The 27,599-nt window shown below is 41.4% G+C and overlaps 1 protein-coding gene across 1 annotated transcript in view; it reads left to right on the top strand.

Moving 5' to 3' along the window:
• PITPNC1 (phosphatidylinositol transfer protein cytoplasmic 1) overlaps positions 1-27,599 on the top strand; it is a 252,415-nt gene that overhangs the window by 146,289 nt on the left and 78,527 nt on the right. The window contains exon 5 of the mRNA XM_081270313.1: positions 13,019-13,090. Coding sequence (XP_081126439.1) covers positions 13,019-13,090 — 72 coding nt within the window. The remainder of the gene's footprint in view (positions 1-13,018; positions 13,091-27,599) is intronic.

The following is a 27,599-nucleotide window of genomic DNA, read 5'->3' as shown; positions in this document are numbered from 1 at the left end:
TCTTCAGAGAAAATTAATCCAGCCATTTTGAGGGGAGAGAATAGAAAATATGCTTCTTTAACGTAACATTGCAAGATTGTCACTCAGCATTACTTTGCATAGAAAAGAAAAGTATTTTTGTAGGGATGTTCAATAGAAGATTGTCCTAGGAGATCTCCTTTTCTTTGTTGTTTTATTTTCTACTTGGTCTACTAGCAAAATATGATTTCTTTTCCACAGTTTACCAATATCTGTGGAGTTATATTCAATTCAAGTTGGTGAGAATGACACAAGTGGAATGATTTTGCAGGGAAGATTTCTTTCTGTAAAAATAAAATATATACCCAGTGCCAGGGCACACTCCTATAATCCCAGCAACTCGGGAGGCTGAGGTAGGAGGACTGCAAGTTCAAAGCCAGCTTCAGCAACTTAGCAAGACCCTGTCTCAGAGTAAAAAATAAAAAGGGCTGGGCAAGTGGTTAAGCATCTGTGTTCAATCTCTGGTACCAATAAAATAAAATACAAATGACTGTGGACAAACTCTAAAATAGAGCATTTCAGTGATTAAATAAAGCAAATGTAAAATTACCCCCCCCCCATCTATTAGCCTTTGTAATCATTAAGATACTCTGAATTTCTATCCAGATAAGTGTTGCTGAAACATTCTAACCATGTTTTCACTTCTGATTTTATGGATATTTGAATAATAACAAATTTATCCAGCTGATTAAGAGGGATGGATTCTTGGGCTGGGTTTGTGGCTCAGTGGTAGAGCACTGGGTTTGAGGTACTGGGTTCAATCCTCAGCATCACATTAGAAAAATAAATAAAGCTTAAAAAAAAAAAGGAGGGAGGTGATTCTTGCAGGTTTTAGCTGAGAAGGCTTGCCATCTGAAAATTTCCTACCTGGCCATATGCCTGCCTCCATCTGGAGAGTCACACCTACTCATTCCCATCCTGTTATTTATGTGCAATTCAGTTGCATTTGACGTGGTCAGCCTGTCTCTCTACATCTTTGCCTTGCATAATTGAGCTCAACCATCAGTATTCACAAGCATCCTCTGTTTATTTCTGCCTCGATGAGTCCGGCCTTCAATTGTAGGAAACTTCATTTTGTGTTTCCCTGCTCAGTTTTCCTAGAAGTGCCAATAGCAGACCTTCGTCCATTCAGAAAAGATGCTTTCATTCACATATTCAGCTCCGTCTCCCTCCCAGCCTTGCTTCTCCAGCGAGTTGCTGTTGACTCAGCATGTCAGAGGACAGGACGAGGCTCCATCAATGACTGAACTAATGAATGAACAGAAGCCTCCGCGTGAGGCGCCGGGAGGCCAAGATGCATCTCCTTGCTGTGGGCTGAGAGGCAAGCAGCTGTTTTCCGGCTGTTTTAATGCTCTGCCTGCCACACACTCCCTTCCTCTCATCCTCCTCCACTTCTCCTTCAGATCCCACTATTCTTCTTGGCCACCGTCTTCTTCCTATACAGCATATATTTGGGGAGTGACTCTGATTCATCCTCATCTCCCTTATTTACATTTAATTGCTTGCCTCCCTCTCCTTCTCTTTGCTTTAAAATTCTTATACTTTTTTTTTCTCTTCTTGCTTCCTCTCCTCAATTTCTGAAACTGCCTTCTTTGCAATTTTTTTCCCAACTAGCCTGCCACCCGTCCTATCTATGGATAAAATCACACATAGCTCAGAACAGCAAAAGGACTCAAGAAGTTACCCCCTTATTTCCTTTTCATCCTTGCCTGAATAAAGACTGAGATTCTGAGCAGATGGACATTAGGCACGCATACCTTCTTGAAATTGATGTGTGTATTAAAGATCTTCCATGCACACAACAGTTTTAAATTTTGCCTTCTAAGTATGGGCAAAATTTCTGTCAATGTGGAAGCATAAAAATTTCCCAATTAAGATGAAGAAAGTAGAAAGCTACTTTCACATTTAGATACCAGCCTCGAACGATGGCACATACTTGTAATCCCAGCTATTGAGGAGACTGAGGCAAGAGGATCACAAGTTCAAAACCTATCTGGGCAACTTAGCAGGACCCTCGGCAACTTAATGAGATCCTGTCTCAAAATAAAATAAAAATGGTTGGGGATGTAGTTCAGTAATAGAGCATCTCTGGGTTCAATCTTCAGTACTCTGTCCATCTACTTCCCACCCCAAAAGAGTGAGATACAAGAAAACAAAACCAAAATAGATCTGTATACAAACTATCTCTTCACACTCATTCATTACCACTGTCTCCTATTTTACAAGCAACAATGGCCTTTCTCACTTACTTTTTAGTAGCTCTACCTCCAGCATTCAAAAACCCTAAACTCTGTGTACTTGATCTTACTAGCTTTGTGGAACATTCTAGATGTGAGTCCTCTGTTGATAAAAGGTAGAAACATTTGCACATCCAATTGTAGTAGTGACTCCATCTCAAGTTGAAATTCCCCATAGGGCCTTAGAGTTCATTTAATGTGACAATGTGGAATAGAATACCAGAAAGCGAGGTCATCTTCAGGAGAACTCCACTAGGCAGAAGGTAGAGTCTGTGTGGACTTTCCTGTTCACTGACAGCACCATGTGCCACATGCTGACAGGATAAGATGGCAAGAGAAAAACATGTGCAGTTCCTGTAAAAGTTAGAAGGAGCACCTGGTGTGGTGGTGCACACATGCCTGTAGTCCCAGCTGCTTAGGAGCTGAGGCAGGAGGATCGCTGCAGCTCAGTAATTTGAAACCAGCCCAGACAACATAGTGAGACAGTGGAAGGAACGAAAGCTAAAAGTTAATGATCTTTTAAAAGTTTATAAGTACTTCATCAACCCCAAACCAGCTTCTCAAATATTCCCTTTAACTTTCTGGATTCCAAACCATCTTGTAAAGTTCTAATCTCAGACATGGGAGAATTTGGGTTGGTGAATGAGGCATTGAGTGGTTGGGCTGAGGGTTCTTGTCAATGAGTGGCTTTCAAACTGTCCTTCTCTTGGTTGGAAACATTCTGTGCATATGCCTCAGTGGCCATCATGTCCCTGCATATTTTATTTACTGAAAGGACTCTGATGCCACTTGGGAAGTGGTTTGGGACTGGGGCTGTAGTTCAGTGGTAGAGCACTGCCAAGTGCATCTGAGACCCTGGGTTTGATCCCCAGCACCACAAAGTAAATTAAGAAATAAAAATTAAAAGTGGTTTGAAAACTATTGAGTGTAGCAACACTTTATCCTGTCTTTCTCCAAAAGTCCATGTGATGTATGTGAGGCAGGAGCCATCCGAAATAGCAGTCCCCAGACCTGCATATTTGCCCTCCTTCATCTACTTGATGGTGTTTTTTATAATGTACTCTTCAAGGTAATGTGGACTAAAATTTTAAGAACTTTTTGGTAATTTTGTGACTTTTTTTAGTGATAGTATAGTTATCTGGGGATATCATTGATGTCTTTATTTACTTTTTATGGGATTTGAATATTTTCTGCTTATTGAAAAGGCTGATGTTTATATAAAATCCAACCATTATAAAAAAAGTTTTTCATGGTACTGGGGATTGAACCTAATACATGCTGGCAAGTGTTCTACCACTGAGCTACATCCTCAGCCCTTTGTAGTTTTATTTTGAGACAGGGTCTCATTAAATTGCCCAGGCAGGCCTTGAACTTGAGGACCTCCTTTCTCAGTCTCCCTAGTCACTGGAATTACAGGTGTGTGCTGTTCTGTCTTTTGTTTTGTGTGCTAATGGGGATTGAATCAAGGGGTATCCTACCACTGAGTTACTTGCTCCTTTTTATTTTTTGAGTCAGAGTCTCATTTAGTGCTGAGGTTGTCCTTGAACCTGCAATCCTCCTGCCTCAGCCTCCAGTGTAGCAGATTACAGGGGTTTGTCCTGTGCCTTGCTTCACATTTTTTTATAAGACTTATTTGTAATTATTTTTTATTTTTGCATCGGAAAATTTGTGCCCTCCCTGGAGTTCTGCATATGGTTTTAAAAGCACTTCTACAATGTAAATTAATCTAAACTATCATATTTAGTTTCAATTTTTAAAATTATTAAATTAAAAATTTTTTTCTTAGTTGTTGATAGATCTTTATTTTATTTATTTATATGTGGTGCTGAGAATCGAACCCAGTGCCTCACACATGCCAGGCAAGTGCGCTACTGCTGCGCCACAGTCCCAGCCTGAGAAATTATTAAATATCTAGGTGCTAGGATATTTTGGCATTTAAAGGACCACTACTGTGAATTTTTTAAACGAGTAATTACTTCTCCAATATATCTGTCAGGTAACTCCTGTTTTTCCTTCTTTGGGTTTGGGTGAAGCAGGGCACATCTGTCACGTGAGGGATACACACACGCACACATGCTTTTTCTGCTTCTAGTGGCCACCAGTCATACCGAGAAGCAAAGCCTGCGGCTCCACTGAGCTTCAAGCTGCGCTGTCCTGGAACCCTTGCGTGCTTTCCTGATTCTTAAGAGGCTGCTTGAACTCCAGGGCCAGACAGCCTTGTGTATTCATCTTGTGACTCTGGGCAAGCTACTAGACTTCTCTGTGCCCTTGTTTCTTCCTCTGTCACATGGGGGTCCTGGCAGTAGACCTTCCTGTAGTTGTATGAGCGTTGGTGCATTAATGGGCAGAATCATATATAGCAAACACTTGAAAAGATGCCCACTGATAGTAGTCCAGTAGAAATAAGATTTCATTGATGCCTCAGTGTCGGGTCATGTCTGGACATGTGGTATGTTGACTGTTTTTACTTTGGAAATCATCATTTTGGATCAAATCATCATTTTGATCCAAAGAAATTCCAGAACGTCCAAGGATAAAGAAATATGTGGGCAATAACAAATGCTGTCAAGGGTGTAGAGAAATTGGAACCCTCATATGCTACTTGTGGGCACATAAAATGTGGCAGCTGCTTTGGAGTAACGTAGCCATCTGGCAGTTCCTGAAAAGGTTAGTTACGGCAGGATCCAGCAATTCTACTCTAGGTACATACCCAAAAGCAACGAAAACATATGCCTCTACCAAAACTTGTGCAAGAATGCCTCTGGCAACACTATTCCTAATAGCCAAAGTGCAGAAACAGATGGCCATCAGCTGAAGAATGGATAAATAAAAAGTGGTATATCCATACAATGGAATATTAGTCTTTTCAGAAAAAAAGAAACAAAGTACCTGTACATGTAATCACATTGATGAGCCTTCAAAACGTCATGCTATGTGAAAGAAGCCAGAAACAAAAGACTGCATGCTATACGATTTTATTTATGTGAAACATCTAGAAAAACAAGTCACAGAGACAGAGAGTAGTGGTTGCTTATGGTGTGGTGTTGAGGGGAGGCAAGAACTAGGAAGTGACAGTCAGTGGGGGTGATGTAAATGTCCTAAAATTAGATCGTGGCAGTGGACGCACAACTCTGTCGATACATTAACAAACATTAACTTGTATACTTGAAGTGGACAAATTGTGTGAATAAAGCCATTTATTTATTTTGGTGCTGGGGATTGAACCCATGGCTAAGCACTTGCATTACCACTAAGCTACAGCCCCAGCCTCTAGATAAAGCAATTTTTAAAAAGGAAAAATCAACTCCTGAGATTGAGGGTACTCTCTGGGACTTCACCAAATCTGCAGAGACTTTATACCTGATTTTAACAAGCCCAACAGATGAGGCATCATGGAATAGGTCTTAAAAGTACACTGTTAAAGAGAATATTGTTTTTGTTTTATATTGCCAACTGGTGTCACTTACAGTTTTTTGTTTGGTTTTTGTTTTCGTTTACTAGGGACTGAACCAAGGGGTGCTTTTCCACTGATCCATATCCCCAGCCCTTTTTATATTTTATTTTGAGACTAGGTCTAAGTTGCTTAGGGCCTCACTATCACTGAGCCTGGCTTTGAACTTGTGATCCTTCAACCTCAGCCTCCCAAGCCTATAGGATTACAGGTGTGTCCCACCATGCCTGGCACACTTACAGTTTTTGCTGTGGGAGTACAATATCTTTGGACAGTAATGTTCAAAATGAATGGTGCAGATTCTCCCAGCTTTGACATTCTGCTTCTGCAGGCCTGGGCCCTGGAGAGCCTCAGACTCATCCCCCAAGGCCTCTTTCTCAGCAGCCACCAATCCCTGTCCCCGAGCAGGTGTAGAAACAGCTAGGATTTCCAGCACCACCCAAAAACTGATTGAAACCCACCCCCCCATGCATCTGACCCTTTCTCTTTGAGACTTTGGTTTGCTTATAGTTAGTTTTGTTCTCATAACTGTTTCTTATTTCCATAGCAACCCTAATCAATCACAGGACCAAAAATAGCTCTTTCATTTTTCCGCAAGCCTCTCTGTAGTGAATTGGGGATGCAGCTCTGCCCTGCGTTTTGAATATGCTGCTTTCATTTCCCGGCACTGAACCTGGGAGAGCTGGGTATGTAAATTAATCTTGGGGAGGCCCAGATGCCTTGCATCTTTCCTGGCATTCCTCTCCCTGACCACAGATCCCACCTCAGTTCTAAAAACTCCGAGTTAGAAGCATTTAAATATTCAGCAAAGAAAGAACCATCCCCTTTCTGCACATTGAGTTTTAGGTGCTGGAGATTCTCCAGGTACCTGAGGATCCTTTTTCAATACGAGCTTCATGAACCCAATGGATTTCTTTGGGTTTGGAAGGCCAATGCAAGATGCAGATACCAGATATACAAGAAGCCGGTCAGGGTGGGGAGCAGATGACAGCGACACTAATAGATTCTTCTGGTCTGGGAGGATCCAAGATAGAAAATCAAAGATGAAGTTCCAGGAGAGCTCCTGCCCCATGCTCTGATTTCTTCATGACTCTAGCTACTGCTTTTAAAGGGGTTGGAAGCAAAACAAACACTGGTCATAATTAAGAGAACATTTTCTTCTTTTTTTTTTTTTTTTTCTTTTGAGACAATTCCTTAGGCCCTCACTAAATTGCTGAGGCTGGCTTTGAACTTGTGATCCTCCTGCCTCAGCCTCCCGTGCTGCTGGGATTACGGGTGTGTGCCACAGCGCCCGGCTAGGGAACATTTCCTGTATTTCCTTTATTCTCCCTTCCAAGCTGCACCTCTGGTCCAGAAGAGACAGGGAGAAAGATGCTTCATGAGAAAGAGGATTCCAGATATGGAGTGAGCCTGGGACATGAAGGGAGGGGCAAATATGCTTCCTCAATGTCCCCTAGCCTCTGGGACAGGAGCCCCTTATCCTGTTTCTGTAAGCAGTCACTGATGGTGGCCCTGGAGCTTCTGACGTCTGCTTTTTTTATGCTGTTTCTTAATTTCTTGAGTCTCAGTCTTTGTAATTTAGCTGAGTGAACAGGGGGCATAAAGCTTTTCAATCCAGGAGGGAAAAAAGTGACTGGAGCCCTGGTAGAGTTCTTGTTTCCCAGCATGTAGTTGGCAGGAGGTCAAAGGAATCTAAGAGAAGAGGGAAAGGGCCCCTGCCCGGAAGAAGGAGCCACTGAGAACAGATCCTGGATAATGTGCCACATGCCCTTGGCAGCAGAGCAGGCCAGAGAGTCAGAGTGAGGCAGGAAAAGCCCAGATTTGCTCCATGGCTTGGTCACTGCTCTATGGGAATACCAGTCAGGTGACCTATCTATGGCTACCACTCCAGCAAGCCCACCACCCAGCTCCATTTGCTCTTGCATCACTTATGGGTTTCGTGGAGAGAGGTGCCATAGAGTAGGCCAGCCTTTCTCCAGTCCCTCTTCCGCCAGACACTGGCTGACCTTGAACATTCATTGTCTCATTAATCCTTACTTCCTGCTATGAGACTGGCATTGTCTCCATTTTATTGATGAGGAAACCAAAGCTCAGGAGGATTAAGGAATTTGCCCAATTTGTGAGAAACAAAGCTGGGGTTTGAAATAAAGTGTGTTTCACTGCAAAACCTGTGGTTTTTTTGCCTGACCCACCATACTTCCTCTCTGTGGGCCTGCAGCCTGCTATGTGGACAGCAGCTAATGATGAGCTTACTGGCATCAGTTACTCATAAATATCTCCCTGGGCGATAAGCAATGGCCAATGACAGGGCAGATAATATCATAGGTGAAATGACTAAGTCAGAAAGAGTATGAATTCCCCAGTGCTCTGGACTCTTCAGAGCTCACAGCGAATGATGCTTAATCGGATGAAGGCCAGGGGTGTGATTCAGAAGGGAAACAGTAGGCAGGATGAGTGTGTTGGTTTTCTGTTGCTGTGTAAAATTTTCATAAACTTAGCAACTTAAAACAACACAAATTTATTATTTTGCAGTCTCCATGGTCAGGAGTTAAGTCCCAGTTTAACTGAGTCCTTGGTTAGGTGGATACTGAGCTATCAGCCAAGGCTCCAGTTTCACCCCAGGCTCAGGGTCCTCTTCCAAGCAAGCCCATCGGTTGCTGGCAGGATGAAATTCCTTATGGTTGTAGGACAGAGGTCTCCTTTTCCAGCTGGCTGTTCTCTCGGCTCCCAGAGGCCTTCCTCAGTTCCTAGCCACCTGGCCTTCTCACGGCTTCAAAGCCAACAAAAGAATTTCTGCTTTTAAAAAATGAAGTCATGGATACTGTGACAGAGTATCAGGAGTGAGCATCTCATCTCCTTGGTAGCCGTCAAAGCCTGTGCTCCCTGTGATGGCTCAAGGGACCAATCCAGGGAGTGTCCCATCATATACAGAAGGGGAGGATCATATAGCTTACGTGCACCATGGGGTGGGGTCTGAGGCTGTCTCAGAACTCTCTCCTGCATTTTGTGGGCCTCATGGAACTTGAAGCACCCTACGTTTTCAGGTGATTACACTATAGAAAGCACAGAGTCTTCCAAATTCCTTTGCCATCTTCTAGTTTTGGGTTAATGGCTGACAATCCTGATATCACTCTTCTTGGAGCAGGTTCAAGTGTGGTTATAGCAGAGTGCCTGACTTCTTTTCCACTCCCACCCCTCATGACAGGTCCCTCAGTGGCATGGAATCCCCCCTCACTCAAGGGAAATGTCAGAATCTTTATGGGATTGCACATATTTTGAGGAAGTTAAGGATTGGAAAGTGAGAGTCTCACTTCTCCCTCTGCATATTTGAGAATGTCTAGGGTAGAGGTATATTTGGTTGCAGCAAAAGTATTAATGTGAGCAAACTTCAAAGAGATGTTCGGAGGTCTGAAAACTGTGGTAACCATCACATAAGCCATTCCCTGTGGTGATGGGGTATAAGGAGGATCCTCCTGTTGGAGAATGACAGGATTGGAGCTCATCATCTGGTTGGTGATATGAAGCTGAAGACAATGGCTAAAGCTATGTAGCCACAAACCAAAGACTGCTTTGGGCTTCTGGACCCTAGAATCTTCAGAGGGAATCCACATTGCTAATACCTTGATTTCCACTTCTAACCCTCAGAACTGTGAGAGAACAGATGTCTTTTCTTTTAACCACTGAATTTGTGGTAATTTGTCCCCTCACCCGCACCCTAGAAAATTACTAGAGGGAAGGAGAACATTCAAGTTCAGTGCAGACATTTCAGATCAGGTGTACCTGTGAGACCATCTGGGCGTGGCCTTTGGGCAGCTGAAATGTAAGAAGAAAGGTTGGAATTAGAGGTTGATTTGAGAGGTACCTGCAAAGAATGGTCATGGGCAAATCAGAAACAGATGAGATGACCAGGGACAAAGTTTTGGAGCAAGAAGAGGATGGAGGGATCACTTCCACTGAAGGTGGAAGAGGGATTGAGCAGGAACTGCTGTAAGGACAGAGGAGTTGCTGGGTCATTTCAACCTCTGTAGGGGTCTCTAGGGTGCAGATGAAAAAAGTGTGCTGATTTGGAAATGTTTTGCAAATCAGTCATCTTCATACCAAATTGTAGTGGTTAAGAAGAGGTGAGAGACCAAAAGAGTAGAGCTGACCAGCACTGACTACTCTTTAAATATATTTGATTGTAAAGACAGAATTGGGGTTGGTTATAGATAAAGGAAGAAACGAAGAACTTTGTGATCATTTTTTTTTTTAAGAATATTTTTTTAGGCTGTGGGAAGGAGGCAGGGAGAAGATGTAAATTATCACTGCGACAAGGTTCCAGAGAAGAATCTTGGGAATGTTTATTATTACTGTGCACCTGTGACATGCCAAGTGCTATGCTGGGCCTTACCTGCCTGACCTCATTGATATTCTCCACAGAGAAGAGTATTATCCTCATTCTATAAATGGAGAAACTTAGGCTGGGGCTGATAAAAAAAAAAAAAAAATTGCCCAAAGCGCACTGTGTCTTGGATTTGAGCCTAAGTCAACTGGTTCAAATGTGTCAGGGCTTTTCTTTATATTATTTTGCACTGGGAAAAAGACATCTTTCTCTGATTCACCAAGAACAAGACGTATAACCTAATAAGCAGAAGTTTTGCAGTGAATGAAAGGGAAGTTGTAGGTGTTTCTGTCACAGCATCTATGTTCTCGTCAAAGCCTGGATCAAAATGATCAGTTGTGAGATAGGAAGGGCAAAGCCAAGTGCTGGGGCCTAACACTTATAGATTGCTAGGATTTGTGTGCTGGAATTTTTACAACCACTAGCCTGCATGGGGCATGCAGAAGTTTATCTTAAGATGAACATCTTACTGGAAAGAGTTTAATGACAGGTCTGAAAATGCCTAGAGCTACAAACTTCTGTTTTTTAACTTTTTAGACACTTGCACACTCCAGGACTTCAAGAACTAGCTGTCAGGTATCCCAAAGGGATTAGCAGAGAAAGCACTGACCAGCCTGGAGTTGGCCCATCCGGTTGCCATCCTTCCGCTGCCACAGGCAGGTGCGCTCCCAACCTCAGGGCAAGGTTGCCATTCTGACATGAAAATAACCTGAGTCTTTGACTCAAAAATAACAGCACCTGCTAATTTGCATAAGAGTTTTGCATTTCATATTTGAGTTTAATACCCCAAATGCTAAAATTCATTTGTTTGACCTAGTTTAGTGGTTTTGGAGGTTCAACTGATGCAAAATCCTTATGATTTTCTACATGGCACCCCCTAGGTCTACTCACACCCTGCATGGCCCTGTTGTCCCGCCACTCATTGGATTGGCCCTCAGATGAATAATGGGTTTAAAAGTACAGAATTGATTCACTTGAAGGCTGGTTATTTTTAAGAGGGCCTCTAGGCCAAGACCCTCATGTTCATGAGTCTCTCAAAGCTCTGCTGGGGGCTTTGAATTCTCTAGGGTCTCAATAAGCAGACCCTCCTGGAACCCTTTGGAACAGGGCATGAGGGCCTCACTTACCAAGTGAGAGGTTGGAGAGAAATCAGCAGAGAAGGTGTTAATGAATAATCACAGGGCCTCATTCTCCATAAAGGCAATCATTGGGATTGATTGTTTCCGTGTTTCCTTAGTCATGGTTCAGATTGCTTATTTCGCTCAGATTCAGACAGATGGATGCAGAATGCACACAGGCATGTGATGCCAGGAAAATTATCCCTAGCATGTCCAAGACCTCTGCCTTCTCATACGGATGCCCCCGGGGCTCTAAAATGGAAGCATGGTCATTGTGGGGATGGAGCCCAAGAGATGAGGGTAGGTGTTTGTGGACTTTTGGATTTTAGACAGTACACTCTGTTTCCTTCCCATGCATGGGAGAGTGAGCTGATTTTCCAACTTGAACAAGTGAAACATAAATTGCTAGACCCCACTCTAGGGTTTCTGATTCAATTGGTCTAGTGTGCAGCCTGAGAATTTCCATTTTTAACTAGTTTGAGGGTGATGCTGCTGTTGCTAGACCAGATACGCCCCTGTGAGAAGCACTGGGGTAGTAGTCAAGAGCATGGACACTGGGGCCAGCCCACTTTGCTTTCACACCCGACTCTAGATGCATAACTGTGGTTATGGGTCATTTATTTAACCTCTCTGTGCCTCCATTCCTCATCTTGAAAGCAGGGGTGATGATAATAATAATAGTACCCACCCTTTAGGATTGTTGCAAAGAATACATGAGAGAGAATCTGAAAGTATTCAGACTGTGCTGATGTCGAAAGCACATTCCCTGAGTAGTAGATAAGTACATAAAGGACCCAGTCTCTTGAGACTGTGATCAGATCAAGTGAAGTCTCATTTCCCCAACACCTGCAGCTCCCAGTGGACTCCCTGGGTCATTTTACCCATTAGCCTTCAATCCTATATCCAAAAAGTAATGGCCAGCTCAGTGCTAGCAGGAGGGTAGTTACACCAACATTTGTCAAAATCCTCTTCTCAAGCTGCCTTACCTCTTAAGATCTACTGGATACACAGAATGAGACAATCTGGAACACTAGGGCCGAGCTGCAGTCTGGGTTTGTAGTGTCCCTCATGCAGCCAGCAAGAGGGGCTGCCTTTTCTGGTCAAGCTCAGCTGCAGCCTCATATGGATCACTGAGTTTTGTTGAATGCTAACTCAGTGCTCAGCATTATTTATATTATATTTACATATTTTTATATGTGTGTGTTATTTTTGTTATTTTGTTTTGAAAATTAAACCCAGGGCCTTACACATGCTAAGCACACACTCTGCCACTATATTTATGCACATCATTTTATTTAACCTTCACAATGCCATTCTTAGTTAATAATTATAATTCCTGTTTGATACTGCTGGGGTTCAGAGAAGTTGAATGACTTATCCAAAGTCATATTAAAAGCCAGTTCTGACTAACTTTTAAAGTTCTACTGTACTACCTCCCTAACTTTATATGAATATTTATATAAAAGTTAAAGCAGACCCCCCATTTATCTAATAGTGGCAGTTGCTCCCCAGGGTTAGCTCTCCAGAACAGAGTTGACCTCTGTTTTAGGGATTTGCTTTTCCAAAGCTGGTGGCAGGACCCACAGAACATATTCCTGTTGGGTTCTCTCTCTGGCCTGACTTCTGGAAGAAATTGTGTTCATGCTCCTAAAGGTGGCTTTTTCGTAAGTGCATAGGGATATCGCCATAGTAGATCAACACTTCTGCTCTAGAGCCGTGCTCCCAACCAAATGGTGAGGAGAGCAGAGGCTGTACTGAGCGTGTGCAGAGCAGAGAGAGCTTGTGCTAATGCATATTTGTTTTTTCTCCATAGTGTTCCTTTCTGCCGAAATTCTCCATTCATATAGAAACCAAGTATGAGGACAACAAAGGAAGCAACAACAGCGTGAGTAGCCCTCTCGTTCTGTGCTGTGCTTGCCTCTTGGGCTCTGAGAGTCCCGCATATGGCCAGGGCCAGCACCAGCATCTGGAACCGGGACCCCAGAAATGTTCTGGCCTTAGACCTCTGAGGGTTATTTTCCTGGGATTTCTCCCTGGAATTATTTTGTGGCCTAGCTTTTTTCTTTTTCTCATCTGTATGTACCTTCCATATGTACATACATCTGTATGTACCTTCATGGGCCTCTGCATAAATCTCTGCCACCTGGAAAGGACAAAAGGGAACTCAGAACTCCAGAATCTGGTTCCTTACTGTTAGATTTAGAACACATCATCTCAGTGACCATTAATATTTATTTAGAAAAATGAATATATGGGCTGGGGATGTGGCTCAAGCGGTAGTGTGCTCGCCTGGCATGCATGCGGCCTGGGTTCGATCCTCAGCACCACATACAAACAAATATTTTGTTTCCGCCGAAAACTAAAAAAAATAAATAAATATCAAAATTCTCTCTCTCTCTCTCTCTCACACACACACACACACACACACACTCTCTCTCTCTCTCTCTCTCTCTCTCTCTCTAAAAAAAAAAAAAAAAAAAATGAATATCATCCAGTACACATGTGCATGCTGTTTCTGTTGGCTGGACTATGCTTATGTTCACATATATGTGCATTCACACACATATCCCACATGAAAACTAGGACGAACCCCTGCAAAATGTTTACCTCGTGAGGCATTCAGACTCCAAACTAGATTTTACCCAAGTACATTGTTCATTAACATTGCTCAAAATTCATCTTCTAACCTGGCTTTTATCCCAGATTCTTTGGGGTGAGATGATTCTAAATTCCCGTCTTGAGAGTGAACATTTTGATGTAGCCAAGAGGCTCACCTAAGATAGGATGTGGGTTCCACAAGGACCTGTCAGGAAAAGAGTTTGGATCAAGAGGCTGCAGGGATTCACCTGCTCATTTCTACCTCATTGACATGTTTTGCATTTGTAGAAGATAAAGATTGGTGCTATGTCAAAAAGGACAAGATTAAGAGTTTTGTTTTGTTTTGTTTTGGGGGTACCAGGAATTGAACTCAGGGACACTCTGCCCTATTTTATGTTTTATTTAGAGACAGGGTCTCACGGAGTTGCTTAGTGCCTCGCTTTTGTTGAGGCTGGCTTTGAACTTGCAGTCCTCCTGTCTTAGCCTCCCGAGCCACTGGGATTATAGGTATGCACACATATGTTCACATATGTGAATGCACACATATGTGAACATTATAGGTGTGCACTGAGCCTGGCGAGAAAGAGTTCTTGACAAGTTGACCTCTTTGGTGCCTTGACTGAGGTGAGGCAAAATAGGACGCAGGGGGTGTGGAGGTACCAAAGAGCCATAGGACAAAAGCTCAGGTCTCACACTCCCTCAGCTTCAAATCAGTCACTGAGAAACTAGGAAACCCGATAGAAGGGACATTGGCCAGGCCCAACCTTTGGTTGTTTGTATTGATCTTCTAGAAATATCTGGGCAGAATTATATTCCTCTAGGAGGTACTGACGTATTTGTGAGGTAGACACTATGTTAACTTACAGGTTGGAGGGAGTGAACAGCAGAGGCCTGAGCCCTGGGACACTTTTTATGTGACCTGGCAACCTGACTGTTCTTCTGGGCTACTTTGTTCAGGACATTCTCCCCAACTCTGGGGACACAGGATGTCTCATTTAAGGTGGAATCTACTTGGATACAACTTGAGAAGTTCCCAAGAGGTGACACTCAAGAACTACATTTCGGGCTGGGGATATGGCTCAAGCGGTAGCGCGCTCGCCTGGCATGCGTGCGGCCTGGGTTCAATCCTCAGCACCACATACCAACAAAGATGTTGTGTCCGCCGAAAACTAAAAAATAAATATTAAAAAATTCTCTCTCTCTCTCTCTCTCTCTCTCTCTCCTCTCTCACTCTCTCTTTAAAAAAAAAAAAAAGAACTACATTTCACACCAGCTCGGTAGAAGACAATCATTCATTCATTTCTTACTCAGCAAGGGTGGATCAAGCTCATTCTATTTACATGTCCCTGTATGAATTACATGGATGGTATTTAAAATGCAGACTCACTTTCCAAACTTCGATACTCATAGTTTATGTGGAGGACAAAGACCAACATATTAAATGGCCAAAGCTTGTGCTTCCTTTTCTGTGAAGTCATCTCTAATCAACCCTTCACTTGGGGGGGGGGGGGGGAATCTTATCTAATGACTCACCTATTAACAGGAACTTGTACCTGATCACTTAGCTTCTTGAACTGTGCTGGGGAAACTGGAGTTCTTCAGAGATTGGCAAACTGCATTCTCTGTAAATAAAGTTTTATTGGAACACAGCCACACTCATATTGTAATATTGTCCCAGCTGCTTCTCAGCAGCAGAGTTGAGTAGTTGCAAGAGAGATCATATGGCTGCAAAGCCTAAAATATTTCCTACTTGGTGCTTTCCAGAAAAAAAAAAAAAAAAAAGATCACCAACTCCAGGTTCAGAAAAACTCAGATCAGAACAGCATTCACCAGAGCTCAAAACTGCACCACTTGATCCATCTCCCTGCCAGCTGTTGCAGCCATATGCCTTATCCCAGAGTTTCAGGAACTTTCCAGAGGAAAGAACACTGCTGCCTGGAGTGCTCCCCTCCCACTAAATATGTGAACCCCGTATTTGGTATTCCCTTAGGGTGCTGACCCAAACAGGAACTTTTGGACCATCCCATCAGCAGCCTGAAATTAAAGGCAGGTTGCTGGCCAACCTCCTCAAAATCACAACAGCATCATTAAGTGTTTAAAGCTTAAACTTAAACCCTTGTAAAATAATGGCTTTTTTTCTGATTGGGAAATTAATACACAGTTATTAAAAGTTGAAAAATGTAAAAAAAATGAGAAAAGCTTAAAGGAAGGAAAAATCAGTAGTAATCACACAATTCAGAGATGATTGCTGGTAACATTTTGGTTCACGTTACTGGTTATTATTCTTTTTTTTAATATTTATTCTTAAGTTTTAGGTGGACATAATATCTTTATTTTACATTTATGTGGTGCTGCAGATCGAACCCAGTGCCTCGTGCATGCTAGGTGAGCACTCTATCACTGAGCCACAACCCAGCCCCCTGATTATTATTCTTTAACCAGTTCCTCCAAAATTGAATCATGTAATATACTGTTTTTAACAAAGCGTGATGCCCCCTCCCCATCTGCTTTTTTTTTTTAAGGTCTTCTTCAATTTCTTCTTAAGTCCTTTTTTTTAATATTTATTTTTTAGGTGTAGATGGACACAACACAATGCCTTTATTTTTATGTGGTGCTGAGGATCGAACCTGGGTCCCACCCATGCTAGGCGAGCGCTATGCCCCAAAGCACCCCATATGCTTTTTAATGACTGCACTGCCCTCTGAGCTCTGCTCATTGGATATTAAAGTAGGGCTGACCATGCTACGTCAGAATGGTCAGAAAAAGTTTGGTGAGATCAGATCAGGCACCTGAGTTGCTTTTCCTGGCACAGTCAGAAAATAGGAGGGGAAATTTTGCTTTAAATTATCTTTTTAGTCTTTCTAAAAAATTCCTCTGTTTTCTCTCTTTTCTCTATGCCTCTCAGATCATCTCTCCAGGTATAGAGGTACAGAGAGGAGGACATGGTGACTATTGTAGGTTGATAGGACCCTGTAATTTTCTGCTTTATCCTCTTTTCATTTCAAATAGTCCAAAAAAATCATGAAATTATCATTTATTTTCGTGTATCCCCTTTTAACAAGTACTAAGTTCTTTTTCCTACTCCTTCTGAATTTGGCTTTTTTACTTTCCCTTTCTAGGACTTTAAAATAGCAGGTTACCCTTTCCAACGTTTCCAATACAAGGAAATGATAAACGATAAAAGATAAAAGTTCCCGCCCTGGGATATGGCAGTTTACCTGATCTGATCATAGCACATTGTACACATATTGAAATATCATACTGCACCCCATTAATATGTACAATTATGTATCAATTAAAACTTTTAAATATTTTTTGGGGGGGTACTAAAGATTGAACCCAGGGTGCTTAACTACTGAGCTATGTCCCCAGCCCTTTTTATTTTTTTTTCTTTTGAGACAGATTCTTGCTAAATTGCTTACGGCCTCACTTAGTTGCTGAGGCTGGCCTTGAACTTGGAATCCTCTTTCCTCATCCTCCCAAGTTGCTGGGATGAAAGGCATAATAAGTCACCCTGGGACTTTTAAATATATTTTTTAAAATATATATTATTTAGTTGTAGTTGGACACAATATCGTTATTTTATTTGTTTATTTTTATGTGGTGCTGAGGATAGAACCCATCGAACCCAGGGCCTCACACATGCAAGGCCAGCTCTCTATTGCTGAGCCACAATCGCCAGCCCCTTAAGTATTTTTAAAATATCAAATTGTCCACCTTAGAAACAGGGGATGCTGACTCCAAGATGGACATCCCTTGCTAATGCCAAGAACTGGGCCTTTTTGAGCCTCAGGCCGGCCTGCAAGAGAAGCACTAGCCCTCAGGCAGAGTGAGGACTGACTTTGGAAGAAATGCCAGCTGTTGTTACCTGTGCTGCTGCCTCCTCCCCAACACGCTGACCCTGAGCCTGCCTGTGGGCCTGCTCCTTATCTCTCTGTTGTGGCACTCGCCTTTTCCAAGTCCATGTCCTGCCACCTTGTTACACTGAAGAGGAACCCCTGTGTCTGAGTCCCCGCCCCAGCCTCTGCCTGGCTCTGCATCCTCCATCCCCAGGTCTTGCTGCCCAGGCCATCAGACCAGACAGCCCCACCCCTGCTGGATTAGCCTTCTTTGCCAAGTCACCCTCCTCTAATTTCCATATTCAGCAGCAGCAGTTGATCATCCAGCTGGTTCAAGGTTGGTCCCAGGGAGGCAGAAAGGGGGGCTCCATAGGTTTTCATTCACACTTGCTGATGCTTCAAAATCAGAACACAAGAAATATAAATATTTATCTAATAATATTTTAATTATGAAAAGACAGCTTTCGAGGGGGGGGCTGGGGTTGTGGCTCAGTGTTTAGAGGGCTTGCCGACCATGCGTGAGGCACTGGGTTCGATCCTCAGCACCACATAAATGTAAAATAAAGATATTGTGTCCACCTAAAACTTAAGAATAAATATTTTTAAAAAAAGAAAGAAAGAAAAAGAAAAGACATCTCTGTCCAGCCCATGATTTCAAAACTGAGCCCTAAGCCAATCAATGGCATGTGCTTGTATGTACTTGTAAGGTTTTTCTGCCCAGGATTGATCATGGAGGTTTGGGTGGGATCAGTTCAGAAAGCAGTGCAGTAGTGGGTGTTGGTCTTGTCTCACTGCATTGCCAAGTTATTTAATAAATTCAGTTCATCTCTTGGCATTTTCTGGGTGTCTGGTCTTATCTTTCAGCTCCCATCCTTCATGCTACTATCTGCACCCTGTTTCCTCCCTTACCTGCCAAAAATGTAATGAATTGGATGATGATAAGAAGCAATAATTGAAAGATGTTAGTGATAATCATATTGATTAGTGGTTGAATAGAGTCCATGTTGTTATCCCATTATCAATTATCATATAAGTAATTTTTTTAACATGACCTAAACTCTAGTAAAAAAAAAAAAAATGGCAGGATGACTAGATGGAAATACCTTCTCATCCTTGTTAAAAATACTATTAGTAAATTTATGATTGAAAAAGCTGCAAACTGTGATTACATTAGCCAGGACACAATGGGGATGTTGTCTTAAATTGAGGCCCACTTATTTTATGCACATACTGACGAGAATTATTTAGGCCTTAATTAGTGCTGGGGAGGATGGCGCTATGCCAAGCTACGGTTCTGTTGTTTATCCAAGCCATAAATCTTCATCTGAGAGTCTGTGCTTAGCACGGCCTGGTTCAGCTGGAGAAGAGGCTGCTCCTGGGACACCTGCTGCCAGGTTACTGGGGTTCCATGAGGTTAATGGGGGCAGTCTGACCTTTGCTTCCGCTTCCAAACAAAATAGGCACCATTTAAAGCAGTGGGTTTCAGCCTTGGCTGCAGGCTGGACTCACCTGAGAAGTTTTAATGGCTAGTGTCTGGGTCCTACCTGCTGGGATTTTGATTCACTAGGTCCCAGGTGCAGACTGGTAGAAAACAAGCCAACGCACATGAAGAATGTAACACTCCCTTCCAGAAAGCTAAATTCTCCAAACAGGAGTGTGCGCAGTTTTAGAGTCCACCCTCTGTCCATTCCACAGACTGAATATGTTCCCTTGGCAGGACACAGGACATACCAACACCACCTGCCCACTGTGAGGAGCTAGACCAGTGGCTGTCCATCATGGCTGCATATTAAAATCACCTGGGACAAGTCATGGACACCACCATCCCACCCCCATAGTGCTGTTCATTTGTCTGGGGTACAGTTTAGGCAATGGGATTTTTTTTAAAGCTCCCCTAGGTGAATCCAAGGGACAACAAGACTGAGAATTAACAGATTTAAGGAATAAACAGTTAGGAAATCAGGTTCTACAAATGTCTTCACTTCTTCATACACCTGAAAACTGTTTAGGAAAAAAACTATTCGTCACCATCATCCCACCCCCACGGCCCTTGGGCAATATATATATATATATATTCTGGTTAGCCACATTTCATCAAGGACATTATTCCGAAGCTAAGAAACTCCTCTGATTAGACGGAAAGAACGTCTAGTTCTTTTCCATTTCCTGGAAACTAAGCTCTGTCTTTCACAGAGCCCTCCCTGGAGGTTGCTTGAAAGAAATATTCAGAATTAATATTTAGTTTCTAGTTCATCTATATAAAAAAATCAGTATATATTGAAGTTCTAGCTATATGACCTTAAGCAAAACCCTTAACCATTCAGTCTTTATTTTTTTTTATCAATATATAATAAATAATGCTTGCATCAGAGTGTGGCAGATTCCTAGATGTTGGTTTATGTACAAGCTGTTAGGAACTATACAGATATTAGATATTGCTACTGTAATGGCCATACCTTGGGTTAACTGTGTTAATAACCTTTTCCAAATGAGACTCATATTTCGTCTGAATTATCAATAAACCATTTGTTCTTTAGCAAGGTTTGAGCATCAACTCTCTGCTGGGCACTAGGAGAGATATCGCAGATACAGCAGTAAGACAGACCCATTACTCAGGGAGTCAGGGAAGCAGATCATAAACAAGTTAAGGAAAAGAATTACAGCTGTAATTAAATACTAATACAGCAATAAACAGGATAGGGAGAAGTCAGCCTGAAGCCACGTAGTCAGGAAGGCCTCTCAGAAAAGATGAGGTGTCCATGTGGGACCTGAGTGCAGCACAGAGCCAGCCATCTGAAGGACTTTGCAGACCAAGAGGACAGTTATGGACTTAGACATATCCCCCCCACACACACACCAAAGTGACGTTACCTCTGAATGTGATTGTGTTTGGAGATATTTTAAGTTAAAATCAGGCCATTAGGGGGGCCCTAAACCAGTCTGACTGAGAGAAAAATTTGGACACACAAAGAAGTACTAGGGTAGCTGGATGGGTGGTGCATGCTTGTAATCCTGGCAACTCTGAAGGCTGAGGCAGGAGGATTGCACGTTCAAAGCCAGTCTCAGCAATTTATTGAGGACCTAAGCAACTTACCAAAACCCAGTCTCTAAATAAAGTATAAAAAAAGGCTGGGGATGTGGCTCAGATGGCTAAACATCCCTGGGTTTGATCCCGGTACCAAAAGCGGGGGAGGGGAGGACACACAGGAAAGACCAGTGAGGACACAGCAAGGAATTGTCCATCTTTAAGCCTAGGAGAATGTCCTCAGTAGAACCCAATCCTGCTAACACCTTGACCTTGGCCAGCCTCCAGAGTTGTGAAACTATCTGTTGGTTAGGTCCCCAACCCATGGCGTTTTCTTATGGCAGCCCCAGCAAACACACAGAAGCTGCAAGGCCAAAGGCTCCGGCCTATGACACAGCCTAACATCTCCAGAAACCAATAGAAAACCACTGGCCGGAACATTTAGAGTGAGAAAGTAGACTAGGTTCAAAAGATAGGGAAGCCAGGTTGTGAGAGACCTCTGGGGCCATGGCAAAAAGTTTAGATTTTGGTGCACTGGGAGTAATTCAAGGATTTTAAACAAAAGGGTGATGTGATATTATGAAGTTTTTAAATAAAATTTTTATTTTGGAATAACATTTAATTTACACTAAGGTTGTAAAAATAATGTACGCATCAAGTTCCTGTATACCCTCTCCCCAGCTTCCCCTGATGTTAACATCGTCCCTAACCATGATGCACTTAGCAAAGCCACAGACATTATTAGAATTACACTAGTTTTCCCACTGATTTCCAGTGTCCTCTTCCATTCCAGAATCCAGATTGTTATCCCATGTTGTATTAGGTAACTTGTGCTTTTAAGTTTTTGTGGGTTTTTTGTTTCCCCTGTCTGTTCTATAGAGAGTGAGTGAGTGTTAGCAGAGCAAAAATGGAAGCTTCCAGGAGTCCAGCCAGTGGGCTGCTGCAATAACCCCAACCTAAACTGTAGATTGGACTGGAAAAGGTGGCAGAGGATTTAAAAGGGAGGGGTGGATAGGTTTTGGAAGCAGACTGACTTTCTGGTAGAATTGATGTGGGCCATGAGAGGTGGGAAATTAGGAAGGCCTCAGGATTTCTAGCATAGTCTATTGCCTGGTTGGGTGGTGGTGACCTTTCCCTCTTGGGAACAGTGCAGGAGAAAATCAAGAGGAAAATCAAGAGCACCATCTTAGACATGATGTTTGAATTTCCAGTGAGACTTTCAAAAGGAAATGGCTGACAGGCATTCGGATACATGAACCTGGAATTCAGAGGAAGCATAAATCGTGATTATGGATAGAAATGGATGAGATTATCCACGGAGTAGAGAGACAGAAAACAGAAAGTTCTAGATGTTCTAGTGTAGCAAGCTCACACCACATCCTGAGAATGATCTTCCCAGAAGGCTTTCAAATCCAGTTTCTGAATATTAGCTTGGCTAAGACTCGTTTTCAATTATGGAATTGTTCTTGGTTCAAGGAAATGAGACTACTTCATTTAGTGACTACAGAAGTTGACCAGAGAAATCGAGATTCTCTTTGAATGAACTGCATAGACATCTGGTTGATTTGACAGAGCTCAACTTGCACTGCCTTGGAGAGAAATATTCTCCCTCTGACCCCAATATCTTCCTCTGGAAGTTACCAACTGACAAAAAGGGGATTTTCTCATTTTAGGAGAGCTGTATTTGTCAAGGATTTGTTATTCCAATAGTCATCGTGAAGTTTGTCTCATTATTAGCATTTTTGACATCCAAAGGGCAACATGGATGGAAGTAGGGTAAAATAATTTATTAACATGTCTCAAAATGTACGAAAATTAATTTGTGAAGCAGTTGTGCCAGGGAGAACTGTAGAATCCATATTTACAAGTCTCTGGAGTTGATTATCTCTTCCTTAAATGGCTTCTAATTGAAGATTATAGAAAGAAGAAAAGCATTTACTTTATTTTTAGACATCTCTGATCTCTGATGTCTTCAACTTTTATGGTTCTGTTTTTAACCTTAGATTATTATAACCAGCCACCTACAAAATCTGCAATTTTCTCTAATAAGTCAGTGCATGGCAAAAAGAGAGCTGCACAAAACACCCCCATTTGAGTTTGGAAGGATTGTTATTCACTTTGGCCTATGAAGCGGAAAGTCAGTACTCAGTCAGTGTCTAATGGTATCATTTTGAGGACAATGGAAAACAGATCATGTTTGATTCCTTAAGATGTGCTCATTGCTATTTATGGTACAGTTTGTGATCTGAGAGCTGGATGCTAAAAGACACAGGAGCAAAAGGAATTCCGTCCAGTGTGCTGATTTGTTTTCTGAGGCTCGGAGGCATCATCATAATGCAGCTTCAAAGGAGAAGAAGCTCCTAGGCATTCAAAGGAGCTAGAATTGTTGCTAGTGCCCATTATTATGAATAGATACAGCTTACAGAGGTGTTTGCTTTCTCTCTGGGCCTGGTTCACCCCGGTTGTGATAAATTCAGAAAGACCTGCATATTAACGTGTTAGTGCCAAAGGTTAAGAAGTCACTTAACCCTGGCTGGTCAAAGGCAGCATAATCAAAGAGATGGGGCAGAATCATGGTTGGGAAACTGGAGGTCGAAGCTAGGAAAAAAAAAAAAAAAAAAACTGCCCACGTTTGGATGACCATTTTGCAGTCATCCATGAACACTAAAACCATTGAATGAAACAAGTATTGGGGAACAGGACATTCATACTGTTTCAAAGTACCACTCCAGACATTCATTGTGTACTAATAATAAACAGGGAGAAATCTAGTGGATACCTCAAGAAGCAAATTTTGCAACACTAATAATAGCACAAATTGACATATGCGCCTGCCATTGTGACCCACAAAGGGCAAGGCCTTACTAACATCTTTAACTTGAATGCAACCATAAGGAAATAATCACTCTACAAAATAAGGGAAACTCTACAAAACAACTGGCCAAACTCTTAAAATAAATGTATCATAAAAACACAAAACTAAAGCAAAACAAAGACCTGGGATCCATCCTAAGTAACACTAAAGAAATTTGACAACTAAATTTAATCTGATCTTTGATTCAATCCCTGACTTGGGTAGGGATTGTGTAACAAGGAAGAAAATATGTTATTGGGACAACTGGAGATATTTGCATATGGACTATATATTGGGTAACAGTGTGGTGTAGTATTGAATCAATATTAAGTTTCTTGCCTGTGATCATTATGTAGTGAATAGGAAGGAGAATATCCTTAGTCTTAGATACAAGTTGACATATTTAGGAATGAAATATTATGCAGTATTCTCTTACTCTCATGTTTCAGAAAAAAAAATGTATTTAGACATACGGTTTTTTTTTTTAAATGGTTTAATAGCCAAGCATAGTGACACATGCTTGTAATCCCAGCAACTTGGGACGATGAGGCAGGAGGATTACAAGTTGGAGGCCAGTCTCAGAAAATTAGTGAGACCCTAAACAACTTATTGAGACTGTCTTAAAATAAAAGATAAAAAAGGGTTGGGGATGTGGCTCAGTAGTTAAGTGTCCTGGGTTCGATCTTCAATACAAAAAAAAAAAAGTCTTATAATAACAAAGAGCTATTCACCTGTTGCAATGGAATTTAAATAAATTTACACAAGGTCACACAATAAGTCTTTCATTTTTCTGTGTGGTGCAACATAGCAAAAGTTTTACATCTTCTCTATCATCTGTTATGTCCAGACTTCATTAGTGAAACAGAAAAAGAGCCTAATCATCACTGTTTTCTATTTACCCAAAAGGTGTTTATGAAGAGGAGAGCTTTTTGCATTTTAGGAACCCTAGGTTCTGAGTAATTTTGCACTCCCAGCTGTGCCCTAGAGTTTTGCAGTCCTGTGGAGATGTTTAAGACTAGACTTGTAAGTATACAACTGTACTAAGAGCTAGAGTCTGGGTAGGCATCTCACCTGTGTATTTCTACAACAAATAGTTAGTTCCTCCCCAACCACCATACTCATGCTATATTGAGTTGCTCATTTAACTGTCCCTCTTTCCAACCAAGTTAGAGCTCTGTGAGGGCAGGCACCATGTCGTCCTTGTGCAGGGTTTTATCCGGAATACCTGGTATGTGGTAGATGCTCATAGAAGTTTGTGTTGAAACATAAGTCATTAAAGCAAGTCAGGAACAAGAAGAGGATGCCTACTATCCAATATTTTAGAAAGCAATAAGATAATGTAATATGAAAAGAAAAAGAGTATCTACTTTGGTGGTACATGTGCTAAAACTGGAATGATACAGAGAAAATCAGGTCCCTGCACCATGATGACATACAAATTTGTGCAAACTCCATGGTTTCACATTAAAAAGTGTACATGATCTATTTGTTTTAGAAAAGGAAATGGAAAGTAATGAGATTGGCCATAAACAGAAATAAGTGAACTTAAATATATTTTAAATTAATAAAATAACCACAATGAAGGGGAAGGGAAAAAAAAACCTACCCTAAGTAGTCTTTGATTCCACAGAATGTTGACTTTGTACCCTCAGTCTAAAAACAATAAGAATTGTAAATAAATATTGAATCCTAATCATAAGTTTATTTTTTACCTTAGTATGGGCTAACAACACTGAAGGTATTTTCTGAGTGATGTTAAGTGAGCAAATGAACAAATGTAGAACAGAATGAAACAAAAAAATCACTATTTGCAACATCATAATTGATTTATGCAGTAAACATCACTGGATGCTGAAACTAGCATGAAAATTTGATATGAAACAAGATTTTTATGTAATCTTAAAGTATTTATCTGCAAATTATTAATGGGAAGGAGAAATATAAATAATTTTACAAAAGGGAAGCCTGGTGTAATGCCTATAATACCAGCTACTTGAGAGATAGAGGCAGGAGGATCCTGAGGTCAAGGCAAGCTCTGGGAACTTAGCAAAACCTATCTTCAAAATAACAAAACAAAACAAAAAATATGTTATGGATGTAGCTCAATGGTAGAGCACCCCTGGGTTCTATCCCCAGTACCACCACCATAATAATAATAATAATAATAATAATAATAATAATAAGACTAGAGAGACCAGACAGCTAATGGGATATCTAATCTTGGACTGACCCCTGAACTGGAGGTTACTGGGTCATTAGCAAAATTTGAATGTGGATTATGGCTTAGGTGATAGAATTATGTCAGTGTTAAACTTCCTTATTTTGATCATTGTACTGTAGTAATGTAAGAAAATTATCTTTTGTTTGGAAGCTTATCCTGGAATATTTAAGAGTAAAGGGAGGGGCTGGGGATGTGGCTCAAGCGGTAGCGTGCTCGCCTGGCATGTGTGCGGCCCGGGTTCGATCCTCAGCACCACATACCAACAAAGATGTTGTGTCCGCCGAGAACTAAAAAATAAATAAATATTAAAAATTCTCTCTCTCTCTCTCTCTCCTCTCTCACTCTCTCTTAAAAAAAAAAAAAAAAAAGAAAAAAGAGTAAAGGGACATGATACCTTTGAACAAGGCAGATGTTAGCGATACATGAATGAGGGTAAAGGGTTTTCAGAAGTTGTTTTTTTTTTACAGTTCTCAAAATATTTTACTAAATTTGAAAATATATTAAAATTTAAATTTAAGATGACTTATTAAAATTGAAATGAATGAATGGCATAAAGAATATAATTAAAGATTAAATGTTTTGTCATTTGTAGACAATATGTCTAAATTGAAAATCTAAGAGAGTTTTCAAATTCTCTTTAATTGTTAAAATATTATATAATTAAAAATATTAAGTTCAGCAGGGTTACTGGATATCAGATCCATATAAATATCAATATTATCCCAAATATCAGTAATAATTAATTAGGCACTGGGTTTGATCATCAGCACCACATAAAAATAATAAAATAGGGCTGGGGCTGGGGCTCAGTGGTAGAATGCTAGCCTAGCATGCATGAGGCACTGGGTTCGATCCTTAGCACCACATAAAATAAATAAAGGTATTGTGTTCACCTAAAACTAAAAATGAATATTAAAATAAAATAAAGGTATTGTGTCCATCTACAAATAAAAATAAATAAATAAAAGGGCTGGGGATGTGGTTCAGTGGTTAAGTGCCCCTGAGTTAGATCCCCTATATGGGGAAAAAAATTATTTGTGTGTGTGTGTGTGTGTGTGTGTGTGTGTGTGTAAAGTTTACTAAAAAATGTGGACCAGATTTACAGACAATAACTGTCAGTTTGGAGTGGAAGAAGGGCTTTCAACTGTCAGGTGTAAATTTCTTTTTTAAAAAGGGGGTAGAATTGGAATGAAAATATGACAAAATGTTTGCATATGTTCATCTTGAGTTGAGGTGAGTGGCTGCTTTTAATATGATTCTTGGTGTTCACATTTCCAAAGTCCACAATCCCTGTTTATTTTTCCACCATCCACAGACATCCTTAGACATGAGTTGATAAAGTCACATATCCCTGGAGGCTCTTGAGTTCACTTTTCCAAGGTGGAGGAGGGAGTGGCTACTGGCCCAAGCACCGGACCCTTTGCCCAGTAGCCTTTACCCGGAGGTGGGGAGTTTGGGTTTCAGAGACAGTCTTTCCTGTAGGGGATCCTGTATGGTATAGCTCTACCTCAAGAGGTGCGATCCCCCTGTCCTGTCAGTCAAGTTAGTAATCAATAGGATAAAGGCATGATGGAGAAAGGAGGCTGACCAATGGAATTTCATTCCCAGATCAGCCACTTAGCAGCTGGTTCAGACATGTTCCTTCATCTCTATGTGACAGGTATCATAATTCCTACTCATAAGATACATACAAGGTTAACTGTATGAATCACGAAGAGGGCACAGAACCATATTTGGTACCCATAGCAGGTGTTAAACATTTGCCATGACTGGTGTTTCCATATTTCACCAATTCTAATATGGCCATTGGTTTTCATATTTTAGTAACCCTAAAAGTGAAATATGTTAGAGTTGATT

The sequence above is a fragment of the Spermophilus citellus genome, assembly GCF_964194105.1.
Source record: "Spermophilus citellus genome assembly, chromosome: 17".
NCBI classification, from domain to species: domain Eukaryota; kingdom Metazoa; phylum Chordata; class Mammalia; order Rodentia; family Sciuridae; genus Spermophilus; species Spermophilus citellus.
The sequence above is the reverse complement of the archived record's forward strand: the minus strand, read 5'-3'. Positions and strand labels throughout refer to the sequence as shown.